A 13144-nucleotide genomic window follows, 5' to 3' on the forward strand; every position below is an offset into this window, starting at 1 on the left:
AAGGTTGTTTGTAATTGTTGGGGGGAACAGACTAGGTGTCTCACAGAGTGATAACCAATGGAGTACTAGGATATATCTGTGCACTTTCAGTGACCTACTCTGGTTCAGATAACACAGTGTGTTTATGATAATGCAGTCTGCTTGCTCAAAGCCCATACTCTATGGTGTTTACCCTTGGTCATGTATACACAGACAGTGCACTTTTTTATGTAAGATCTCTGTTTTGACCTGACTTTCCCTGGTCTAATCTAAATAACAGTACAATGGACCTACAAACAGTTACACATAAGTATGTTTTTATTGAGCCTGTTCAGCACGTTAGACGTATCATAGATAAATCATACCTTAAGCAGTGTGTAAAAAAATAAACATTGGTTATTGGTGAATGTCAGTTGCTTGCAGATTTGTGTAAGCTGTAGGTGAATATAACCTGTAGGTGAATATAACCACCAGTGGTTTTAGAACTGTGGTAAAGTTTGGAGAGTGCCATACAACAACAAAAAGTCTTCAGACATCAGTAAAACACCTCGGTTAGTTTGGAGATGGACAAGTCACTCACACTGTCGGCATGAACAGACATGCCCATCCTAAATCCAGGTTGCATTGACAACGACGTGTAAACAGTAGGACACGGAACCGGGGGGGGGGGGGGGGGGGGGGGGGGGGGCGACTGCTGCGAGTTTCTCGGTTTTCATTTTCACCTGCTGCCTTTTACACAATGACCCCTCATTCCGGTGTAGATGTGTGAAGCCAGAGAATGGGACGGAATGAAACTGCTCTAATGGCTTTTGCTGCTGTGGGGGGGGGGGGGGGGGGGGGGACTAATTCACAGGTGCTAATTGCACACAGAGATGTTTCAGTGATCCACAGTGGACCCTGTGATTGAAAACTCTGTCTCTGTCCTTTTTACTTGCTCGTTGTAGGCTACCTACAAGGCATTCACTGTCTATGACAGTCTTCCATTCAAGCATCACATGCGACTCACATGGCCGCCCCATACTTGCTTGTTTTGTTGACCATTCATGTGACCTTTCCCATGTACACACAAGGCAAAAGGCACGTATTTATCTTATTTAGATTCAGAATTATAAAATAATCTAAAACAAGGCAAAAGTGACATCTGAAAGGGTTACACACTGATGTTGGACTGACCCAGGAAATGTTAATGGAGTGGACACTCAAGTTTCACCTCCAGTATTGATTAATTATGAAACAGGCCACGCTCACCTGCTTGGACCGCGACAAGCGGCGATCCAGCATGCTCTGTCGGCGACGCGCTTCCCAGTGCATTGCGGACATCTTACACCCTGCGCATTAGTGAGAGCTGTCACCAAAACTAGGTACGGCCAGAGGGGAAGTAACCTGAGAGAGAAATCTCTAATGCCTTAAAAGCACACAATCAGACAAATAGCAGAGCTGGTACAGTACCTTTTGAATTGCACCGATGCTTTACAAATTGTGACTTTCTGTGACAAATTTAAAAAACTTAACTTTGTCTGAGACAAATTTAAAAAACAAATTTAAAAACCTAATCCTACATTAGGCATGTGTTTTTATTGATTAGGTTACACATCAGCCTAATGTTTAAGTTTTAGGTTTTGATGAAAACCTACGCTATCTGTCTTGCTGGGCATTTACATCAACATATACATTCTATTGTGCAAGGTATTTAACACTTTTAGACCACTGTTTGGGGTGTTAGAAACGAATTCAAAAGAGGAATAACAGTTAATCTAACTTAACCTAAAAGTATAAAGTCCTCTCAGAAAGTGAACTAGCAGAGCATTGGCACTTACAGGTTTTGTTGACCGTGGTCTGTTGTTTCACGATGAGTTCCAAGCTTGCATTCTAACACAGAACCTGCGAGAGCTCAGCAGAGGTCTTTGGCGGCAGAGGACCGCGCAGGTCGGTTACTTAGCAACAGTACGCATGGTGTCAGCGGGTGAGAGAAAACGTGAAAAAGACCCTTAGCTAGATTCCTGACTGGGGGAAATTACATTTTGAATAGGCCTGGGCGAGGTAAAACGATACTGCAATCTGCCTAAAAATGCTCCCCAACCCCCACCTCTCCTTAAAGGACTTAAATTAGGTTCAGTAGACAGAAATTAGGTATCGTAGGTTATAGCCTACTTTGCCAATTCGCCTCTAGATATACAAAACAGACTGCTTGGGCAAGCGGATGAGCTTATGTTTTTTTGTTCATTTGGTCAGCGCCTGTTGATGAACCTAATGAGATGTAAGCCTTTTTGTTTGAATTTGGTGACATTATATATAATAACGCTTGGGGGCGCACACACCATTAGGCGCGCCTGCATAGCAACCTCCATACACTACTTTCCATTGAACACATTTTTGGCTACTTTTTTAAAAATGTTAGAAAAGTCTCGAACAAATCTGTGATTAAAGTTTATACGTGCAGTAGGATGCTCGCGAATAGGCTATATTTTCAGCTTTTGACGATTTAATTGACGCAGGCCTACATTGTAATGAGACGATATCATTCATTTCATGTGTCCTCCTAGCATTAGGCTATAACGTGATCCATTTGGGTGAGGAGGCCGGTCGTTCACCTTTACAAGTGCATCTGATTGTCCTATTTTTACCTGGTGCAGTTTTGCATCCCAAAGTGTCGTGTCTATTGTTGTAACCTCAAGTACTGACTGGCAGATTCCCAGACAGAGATATGAAATGTTTCGTAACATGCTGCCATTGCCCGACGGGAGATTGCAGGATCATAATCTCTGAACTGAATACATCCCCCAAACACGCACATCTCTCCCTGATGGTTCAAGCTACTGTTAATGCATGGAACTTGGCACACGCTTTCCACGTTGTCCGATGCAATTAAGTCTAATCGTAGGCCTACTAAAAGGTGCAGAAAGCCATGGTAGTGTAATTTCCAGGTGACATGTTAATGTAAAAATGGAAACAAATCACATAATAAATATTCTCACAAATGTATCATCAACATGACGACGACTAGGGTTTCTTGCCGTTCTCATTTTCAACCAGTGGGAGGCCATTGAAAGTTTGTCGTTGTATTTACAGTGAATTCAATAATTTTAGTGAAGGCCAGTCCACTCCAAATGTACACAACGCACACATATTCATTTTAATACACTATTTAAAACTGCTACATCGAATATAATTTGTGTAATTCTTTCTGACAATGACTCCACAACACGTTAGTCTTTTAAATAGACTACGAGAGTATATGAAAAGGATGTGGCCTTGAATAAGCAGTAGTAAGGTGAAACTTAGGAGAGGCTTCTGAAACTGCGTCCCCTTTAAGAGACGCAAGAGGCGTAGCCATCATTGTTTTTACAGCACGGCTCTATCACGTCACGGGAGGGGGGTTGAAAAGAGGTGCCTATTTTGTTTCGGCGCACCCTTTGTGCTCCTTAATTACCACCGACAGACCGGGGAGAGCAGAGGTGAAGTCACTCTATCAAGGAGCAGGCGACGCAACCGCGGATCATCTCAACTTTGCAGAAAGGTAATAGCGTGTTTCATTTTTGCACAAGGTTAAGTGTATACTTTAGCCTTCTTGATTCTATCCAGTTTAGTGTAGACATGTGTGGTGAAGACCGCACAGATACTTTTCTTAAATTTGCAGAGGCAAGATAGGAGAAGGTGGTAGGTTACCCTTTGCGCTAGAAGGAGTTTAGTTTGGTGTTGTTTTTATGGCTATGTAGTTATATGGGCTTCTTAGGGAAATTTATTTTAGGTTATAACTATTCAAATTAGGCTATATAGATGGGATACATATTTAATTTGTTTCTTCTTTCTCGGTCGTATTTCTCGAATCGTATTTTGTGGTGTGGGGGGAGGGGAGGGGAGGCGGATGAAAAACGATGACGTTGGCCAGTTTTGTTTGGTAACCTCATGTCCAGTTTGCCACATGTATCTAACTTTGGGTGTTTTCTAAACCTTGGTGACTTAGTGATGAACGTATTACTACACAAAAGTTTCATCAACAAAGAAGACTGTGTTCAGTAGTATATTCCAAGACCACTTTTTCCAGATATGCAAGTTTGTAGATTTTTGCTTATTCGAACATTTTGTTTAATGAGTAACACAGATCTTCATTTCTTCACAGCTCTCAACAGCAAGTGTCGGATTCTAAGAGTGTGCCACAATCTTCAGCCTTCTGAAATCCCAGAATGGGAAATCAACTGACCGACATGTCTCCTAACACACCCTTCCTACCAAATCTCCAGCCTTTACACATTGTGGTGCTTGGCCTTGATGCAGCAGGGAAGACCTCCTTGCTTTACAGGCTCAAACTGCGTGAGTTTGTGGAGACCATCCCCACCAAAGGCTTCAACATGGAGCGAGTCAAAGTGGCACTGTCAGCTGGCAGTTCCAAGACCACTACCTTCCAGGTGTGGGATGTCGGCGGACAGGAGAAACTCCGACCACTGTGGAAATCTTACATGCGCCGGACGGACGGCCTGGTGTTTGTGGTGGACTCCAATGAAGGGGAGCGTCTGGAGGAGGCCAAAGCAGAGCTCCAGAAGGTCTGCCGAGCGCCAGAGAACCAGGGAGTGCCCGTCCTGGTCCTGGCCAACAAGCAGGACCTGCCCCAGGCCAGGAACGAGGTGGAGGTGGAGAAGGCTCTGGGTCTCCATGAACTGAGCACCTCCACGCCACGTCACACACAGGGCTGCAGTGCGGTGGATGGCCAAGGTCTCCAAGCAGGCTTGGAAAGACTCTACGAGATGATCCTTAAGAGAAAGAAGTCAAACAGGAGCAGCAGGAAGAGGAGATGACCTGTCTCACTTTTTTTCTCCCCTTGGAGAAGTGGCCAGAAAAGACGGTTGCAGTAAAGGAGAAAGTCTCCTCCACTGTGAGCCAAAGTCAGTCGACGTGGCTTGGATTCAAGGTCGAATCCAGCTGAATGCAAAAAGGGTGCAGATATGTTTGCTTTAGTGTGGGTCTGGATTCTGCAAGTCGTACAGAACTGCCAACATCCCCACCAAAAGCTGGCAAGAGCACTGGAGACTGTTCTTCTGTTGAGCCAGTCGGTCACTGATCATGTTGCCAAAGTGGTTGCGAAGTACAAAGAACTCTTTTATTTAGCATTTCACTGCACTGTAATTGACTGTTCTGTGGTGTGGTATTGGCTTGGCGCCTAAAAGAACAGGGAAATGATAGGTTTCACTATTGTAATGGGAGAAGAACACTAGCCCAAGATTTGAACCCAAGACCTGCCATTGAACTGTTACATTATGAAGATTTGGACTTCAGTATTTGAGCTGTGCTCAACCATTCCTCATTTTTTCTCGAGAACAAAACCATGTATCTGTATTTTTCTGTACATTTTCTGAGTAAAATAAATTATTGAAGATGTTTGAACACAACTGATTGGTGCTGTTATATATGTAGGTTATATAAGGTTATAGTATTTAATTTAATATTTAGGATATTTGTTTCTGTGATAGAGAAAGAGGGTGTGATGTGGAGTGGTTTCCAAAACTACCTCGGAGGCTTCAGATGTACCCACCCCAAACAAATATGCTATTCAGACCAACCCAAGATATGTGGTTACTAGTATTACCTGTTTATCCTCGTCACACTGGGTGAGAATCTCCTAGGCTAGGCCTCCAGCCTCACTTAGCTATTTGTGACCTATCTGTGAAATGTCACCAAACCCCCAGAACGGCGTCAGTACAACTTCACACTGTCAGGCAACCAAAAACAAGCTCTTTGTTTACTTTCCTTCCACTGTCCTTGAGACCTGTGTGAAATGGTTTGTTTGGCACCCCGGTGCCAGGCTTTAGTATGCGTGCTGACTGGCTTGGTCTGTCCTTTGTCCACATGTTGTGATATTCACAGGGAACACTTGTAGACATAAAATAGGAAGGGAACTGCACCAGTGCTACAGCGTAATCAAAGAACAGAACACTCTTCGTCCATCCTTGACCACGACAGACGGTTCACCTCACCTGGTCCCCGGGCGCTTAAAAGCTGCCCACTGCTCCTGGGGTCCTGGAGGAAGGTCAGTCCGGGATGGGGAAAAAGCAGAGACTAAATTCACTACAACCTCAGGCCTGCGTGTGTGTGTGTGTGTGTCCTGTGTCGCCTCCATGTATTCACGTGTGTGCTGCTGTGTGTCGCTTGTGTGATGAAAGTCTGAACAATTATTAATTATTATCATAGTAGGGAGCTGTCTCTAGGCGTCCACCACCGGAGATTAAGGTCTGATGTTCTTGACACAGGCGAGCATACATGTTTGCAAAAGGGTGTATTTGTCTTTCCCTCCTCTATCAAAACATTTAGTGTTACTTTTCCTCCTGGATATGAGCTGGATTCACTCCGTGTGCCTTGAAAATGAACTATCACAGAACATTCAGGATTTTTTTTGGCACTGTGAAGACACTTTAAGTTGTAAGCAAAGTTGTGTAATTACCACTTGACAGAGAGAGAGAGAGTTACACAAACAGTTACACATTTCCATTTCCAAAGCAAGCCCTGTTTTTATCAATCTACAGGGAATGTGCCAGTTGTCATGTGAAGGGGTTTAAATCTTGTACTTCAAGTTTGTTTTTGTCACCAGCAATTCCAGGAATGTGTCCACACCAGTCTGAAGGCTGAGGGCAGTAGCTCTACACAGACTCTCTGCCATTAGCACTTAACTGGAGGAACCATCTTGTTTTTTAAGGTGTCAATATCTGATGGCAGGTCAACAAACTGATGCCTAAATAAACAGTTCATCTGTTACCATTCAAGTATACCCATTATTACTAAATAAATATTAAACCACTCAGAAAAATGGGCTGTAGTGATGCTTCAGCTATATGAATGAGGTTCATCACCAAACCATTCTGCCCTATGTTATGTTAGACTTTAGAATCAGAAATCAGATTCTTAAAAGCAGCAGTAAGGAATTTTGGTCTGAAACTAATGAGCTACGTATCTACCAAAAAGGCATGGAAAAGTTCCTAGTATGCTAACTGGTGTGCTATGGTGATACAGTTAGCAAGATCATGCTGTGAAATCATGCTGTTTTTAGTGGGGTGTGCCATCCCAGACCACAGAACTATGTTGTGCTTAGCCTGGACGACAGGTGTGTTTATCTGTCCTGCACATGACCCCATGCCATCAAAATGAATTTGGAGATAATATCAAAACTAGTTGCCCATGAGCAGAACAGACCTTAAAAAGTAGCAACTTGTTGCACAATGTTGCTTTAAGAAACCCGTCTGTTTTGATGTATTGTTATAAATACCACACTGGACATGAGTTCATGTGAGAGACGAAAACAGAAACAGGCATATTTACCGGTCTAGCCTAACTCTTCCAACCAGTTGAGCTAGCGGGTCGGTACACAGGGGTGGTTGGCCAGCCTGGGGCTTGTGTGCTCACCAGTGCTTTCTGCATGGCCGCGTGTAGGCAGATGGGTGGCATGTGTTTTTACTGTAAATTGCCACCCCCAGGGAGAGATTACTTAACTGTTCCACTGGGTTGCGGGGGAGGGGAACGGGGAAGCAGTCGGGGTCATGTAGGGAGAGGGAGAGCCAGTGGGGTAACCCATTTCTGGGAGTGCGGCCATGGAGCTGTGAGGCAAATGGGCTCATTTATCTGAGGTAGCAACTGCTGGCTTGCAGTACGTCAGGCAGTTGGTGTCGGGTGGATTATAATGATGTCTTAAATACTTAAATATATGTCAACATTTAAGTGAGCTTGTACTAGGAACAACACTGGTAGAAAAGTGCTGGATGGACAGCACTGTAGAACGGAATTTTTTTATCCAACCACCAGAAGGAATTTTACCATCTAAAATAAATTCTAAAATGATATCTTCATTTTAAAGGCATCATATTTATGCGACGTTAAGTAGCTACATCGCAGACGAATAGTCATTTCTCTGTGAATTCAGGTTGTAAATCACACAGATACAGACGGAGGCCAATAAACTGTCATGCCCAGAGTTGCCTGGTTGTTGTTTTTTGCAAGCGAAGCTCATTGTCAAGAGGGTGGGCCCGTGGACCAGAGGGCTAAACGTTTAGAAGCTCAGCTGGAGAGCAGCTGTTCAGCCCTGGCTGCAGGGGAACAACTCCACCACACAGTGAACCTGATGAATCACACAGCCTTCCTGGAGCAACTGAGGGAAACATCAGTCCATTCCCATCCAGACAGAGTAATGGGATGGAGAGAGAGATAGAGAAAGAGGGAGGGCGGGAGAGGGGGGAGAGGGGGGGGGGAGAAAAAGATAGAGAGGGAGCGAGGGAGGGAGGGAGGGGGAGGGGGGCATGTTCCTCTTGGCAGTCGTCTCTTTCCTGGTCTACGAGTGGTGGAGTCTGTGGGTGCGTACGTCAGGGCACATTTGAGTCATTAAGTGCCACAGCTGCTCCTCTTGTTTTCTGTCTCTTTTGAAAAAGGCCTCTTGCATCATGTTATGTGTGCTTCGTATGTGTGTATCTGAGCTAGTCGAAAAGGACACACTTCTTGAAAAAGGGCTCTAGCGTCAGAGTGATGTGTGTCCCGTGTGTGTGTTTCTGTGGTAGTCGGAAGGACACACTTCTTGAAAAAGGCCTCAAGCCTCAGAGTTATGTGAGTTTTGTATGTGTGTATCTGTGCTAGTCGGAAAGGACAGCCTTCTTGAGTTGCACAGTCTCACAATTACTAGGTTTGTCATGACAAAATAAGCGGGTAAAGCCAGTTATAACATAATAACTGGAACAATGCTCAGTGTTTGTGTCTGTGGGCAGACGCTGGCATGTGTCAGGCCTGTGGCTTTGGTAGGTCTCACTCACAGGTGAAGCACACAAAGCAGTGTTTTGTGAGGAGGAGGAGGAGGAGGAGGAGGAAGAGGAGAGAAGGCAGCTATGGGAGGGAGAAGCGTGAAGGGTACGACAGGAGGGATGACAGCTGGATTTTCCCTTATCACTCCCGCCAAGTAAGGTTCACAAAGCCACTGTTGTGCAGGGCTGCCGAGTACACCACACTGTCTCTGTGTGTGTGTGTGTGTGTGTGTGTGTGTGTGTTTGTGTGTGTGTGTGGGTGTGTGTGTGTGGGTGTGTGAGAGAGAGAAAGAGAGAGATGGAGGGAGAGTAGGACAGGGTATGAAGATAGGTAGAAGTAGAGAAGGAAAAGGTGGTGCAGAGAGAGGGAGATAAACAGAGAAACAGACAAAAAGAGGTGGGGGATAGAGAGGAAAGAATAGCGAGGGGAATATATGGAACGGGCAGACAGACTGAGAGAAGAGGGAAGGAGTTTTAAAGAGGCAATGACAAATAGCTGAGATGGACGTAGAGATGGGGAGTGAGACTTCCAGAGAGAGAGATGGGGTAAGTGGTGTGAGTCAATGATAGTCAAGGATGTTTACCGGAGTGTGGCGAACATGCCTGGACTGGTCTGCGGTAGGGAGATGCACAGCACAAAAGCACTAATGCACTTTAACAATGCACTTCACTGCAGGCCATCATTATTCCACCGTTGTGGAGATCAAATGTGGCATAAAAGCACTGGACTGGGACAACTATAGAACTGTTCTGTGTGTGTTTTGAAGATATCACTGATCTTGCAAATCCCATTTATTTGAAGTATAGACTGGAACCGTAGAGTATAATTATAGAGCAGTTCAATGCATCATATAATAATTTTTTCATATGCACTGTAATTATGTGCAGATAAATAAATACAGCTGGCATATGGTCCGTCTCTTTCCCATGAGCGAATATATTTGGGTCTTTCTCTGAGATAAATCTGATGAGCAGGCAGATCAACCACAATTGGCTATGTGTGTCGTGGGGTTTGATTTCTGTCTAAATCCCTTATTCCCAGATGGTGTTCTGCTTAATCTGGAGAGGACTAATTCAGTTAATTAATCTAAAGTGTAATCCAAAAAAAAGTACAATTCGGGTCATTTCTCTGCCAAAGTGAGCCTGAACTGGTCGTAAGGTCCCTCTTTACCGTTTTTACACCTGTCGATGTATTGATGAAAACACAAATGCTTGCCTCTCACCGAGACCTGTGTGTTTAGAAAAGGAGATTTCTACTCGTTTGAGCATTAAGTATGTATGAGACTGAGTGTGCACCAGTGTCCAAGTAAGCATTAGTAGTGAATAAGTAGCGCATTCAGTAAGTAGCAATTATTGAGTTAATGGGACCCCCGCTAAAACGTAGCCTTTTGGCCCATAGTTGAGTAGGATGATTCCAAAGTAAATTATTAAAGAAAGAATAACTGAGTCCTTGAGAGGACTCTTGAAATGTCCTCCATTCAAGAGCATGTTTTTTTCTCTGCTGATGGCATCCAAGGTTAATTTAATTGGATTTTAGCCTGACGTGTCTTACAAGGCCTTGCAGCTATGTGTCTGTACACAGACTGATAAGCAAAGCAAGTTTGAGAATGAATTGAATCGAGTGCCACAGTAGACTTCTCACACTAAGATTGGGGTATAATGAGTAGAGTGATTATAGACACAGACTCTCTGCCCAAAGACGCCCAAAGACGCCCAAGTCCACAGGAACACACACAGCCATAGGAACATAGGGCTGCTGTTGTGAAGATGAGAAAGCAATGAAAAAGTACCAGGGACAACTGCAGATAAAAATAGCTCAAATGACTATAAGGGGCATATCCATCCGGATTCTGCTCGGAGGGTTAGCAGATGCAATGTTACGAAAACTGTTGCCATGGGCTGTAGTTATGTGGCCGCCTGCAGTGTCTCTCATTTCCCATCCCTTACAACACTGAGATGAGTAATGTGTTTTGCCAAAATGTGACACGGGTAAGATTTTACCAGAAAATATTCAGATGTTTTTTTTTGTGTTTTCGTTACTTGTTTATCAGTATATTTTACTGTACATATAGAGAGAATTCTAATTCCAACACTTTGTAATATATCAGTGACAATACTTGTTCGTTTATATAGACAGTTAAAATAAGTTCACAAATATAATTTTTTGCTGAAAGAGATTATTTGGAAGAATAATAATACCCATAAGAGAAAAAACAGACTCATACGTCTCCTTCCTTCTTGTGAGCCAAACATTCGCTCCACTTTAATAACTGTATCTCTTTTTAATAACCATATCTCTCTTTAATGACTGTATCTCTCTCTGTAAAACCTTCTTGTCAACACTCAAAGCCAATAAAAACACACAGTGCACTTTGTGAAAGCTGAAGGATTCTCATCCCCTATGTATCGGGTTATCACTTTTCCATGAGAGGTAAAAAGGATGAATCTGAGCTGCCTGCTGAGAACGGGGTGAAAGGGCACAGAGGAGGAGAACTACCATGGCAGCAGCGCTGAGAAACGCGCCCATGGTGAGTCAGCTCCGCCCGCTCCAACGAGGGAGAGGAGAGGAGAGGAGAGGAGAGGAGAGGAGAGGAGAGGAGGCTCGTGTTCTTTTATGGCTCCTTCAAAGAAAAAAACACCCAACGGACGGCCCTGCCGTCACCTCCGAGCTGTCGAAGAAGGCAGAGAGCGAAAGAGAGGGGAAAAAAGTAGGCAAGAACTGCCCGTCTGAGAGGAGAGCCAGACTGAGGGAGAGGTGACAGGGGTCAAAGGTTAGGTGTTAGACAGGGAAACAAACAAAAACCTGAGGCTGGCTGGGTAAGGAAAACACCAATCAGAAGAGAGAGAGAGAGAGAAAGGTAGCAGGCAGCCAGAGATCCGTGCCGAAAACAAATCACCAGATATTGGAGAATATTCGCTTACACACAAGCATACTGAAATATTATTCAGTATTGAATCACAGCAGAGGGAAGTATATTTCCTAATACACATTAATAGTGTAAATCAACGGTAGAATGAGCTGTACAGAGAGTTGAAGCAGTTTAACACCGGAGTCCTCTGCCTTGCATGGCCTTCGCTTAAAGGTGTATTTAAAGGCTTTTACATTAGGAAGCCTGCTCATAACATGGGACATTTGTTTTTAGCACAAATTCAGCGCTGTGTATCACTTAAGAAACCACTTAATGATGTGCATGTACCCCTTGATTCCCATACTGTTTTCCTGAGAGCTCTCTACTCGACTGGATGAGGATGACAAGATAAGTATGATTGGAGCACATACCCTGTGTAATTAAAATAAATGGCTGTTGCTGTGGGATGATGACATCTGTTGCCTTCTTTAGACCCGTTTGGGGCTTCCGTCAGGATGGGCTCAGCTTCTTCCTGTGTGGTGCTGTGTGTATAGTGTGAATAAAGGAACATGGCGTCGACTTAATGTCACAACTCAAGGTTTGGTCTAGGCCAGAGTTCAGTTTATGAAACACTCTTGGCTTTATACTCAAAGGTTGGTGTTTATTTGGGCTAAATAGTAGGGATAGGAGCTGGCAACACGCTGCTTTCAATACCCTTCCCACTGGAAGGTAATGAAGTGTTGGAATAATGTACTGAAGATATTGAAGATATTGATACTGGATGCAGTTAACTCATATGCTCAGTCTTAAAAGCTCTCTTACTTGGAAGGTGGATGAGTTGTCATCTTGTAGGTGAACAAGAACAGTAGACTACAAAGCATCTTCGTCGACTGATTTGAAAGTATCATACCACCAAGTAAAGAAAAAAATTATTCTTGTAAAATGTATATATTCTGGACTCTGGCCTCTCTGAGAGGAGGTGGGGATGGCTAGTTGGATGGGGATGGGGGTTGCAACATTGCCACATTTCAAACTCACAAATATAAAACTAAACTTGAGAGTAGTGACCAGAGATCAGATACCTTGTGCTATCTTATGGGGAATATTATTTTAGATGCACTGTTCGTTTACAACAAAAATTCCCAAATCCACGTTCTTCCTGCAGACAGTGACCGATCATTCATTTTGAAATGCACGTGTGCACCTACATTGAGACTTGGTCTGAAACTTCCAGCTCATCTTTGATTGTTTTCTGGGTGTGAACCAATAACAGAAACTAGCCTTAATCGTTGACCTGAAAATTCGACATGGATGTGTTGCTGCGGGTGGCGAGGTCGCCCAATATTATAACGCCACCTTGTGACTGCAGTGGAGTATCGGTCATGTGTCAATGAAGAAATTGTGTCTGATCAGTTCTTGTTTTGTTGTAAATACAAGGTCTTCGATATTTCAGGTAACTGTATCAAAAACAATTTTTTTCTGGACCATCTTAAAATTTAAAGCAACCGTTCATGGGAGCTTGTTTTTGATAACAGTATAGCCTTCTAA

The 13144-nt window shown here is 43.8% G+C and overlaps 1 protein-coding gene across 1 annotated transcript; it reads left to right on the forward strand.

The window, feature by feature from the left end:
* Nucleotides 1–3345: 3345 nt before the first annotated feature.
* LOC105899974 (ADP-ribosylation factor-like protein 4D) lies at nucleotides 3346–5363 on the forward strand. The gene is made up of 2 exons (XM_012827210.3): nucleotides 3346–3496; nucleotides 4100–5363. The coding sequence occupies exon 2, from the start codon at nucleotides 4164–4166 to the stop codon at nucleotides 4770–4772; it is 609 nt and encodes a 202-aa protein (XP_012682664.1). The 5' UTR covers nucleotides 3346–3496; nucleotides 4100–4163; the 3' UTR covers nucleotides 4773–5363.
* The last annotated feature ends 7781 nt before the right edge of the window (nucleotides 5364–13144 follow it).

Source organism: Clupea harengus, chromosome 1 (assembly GCF_900700415.2).
Source record: "Clupea harengus chromosome 1, Ch_v2.0.2, whole genome shotgun sequence".
Lineage (NCBI taxonomy): Eukaryota > Metazoa > Chordata > Actinopteri > Clupeiformes > Clupeidae > Clupea > Clupea harengus.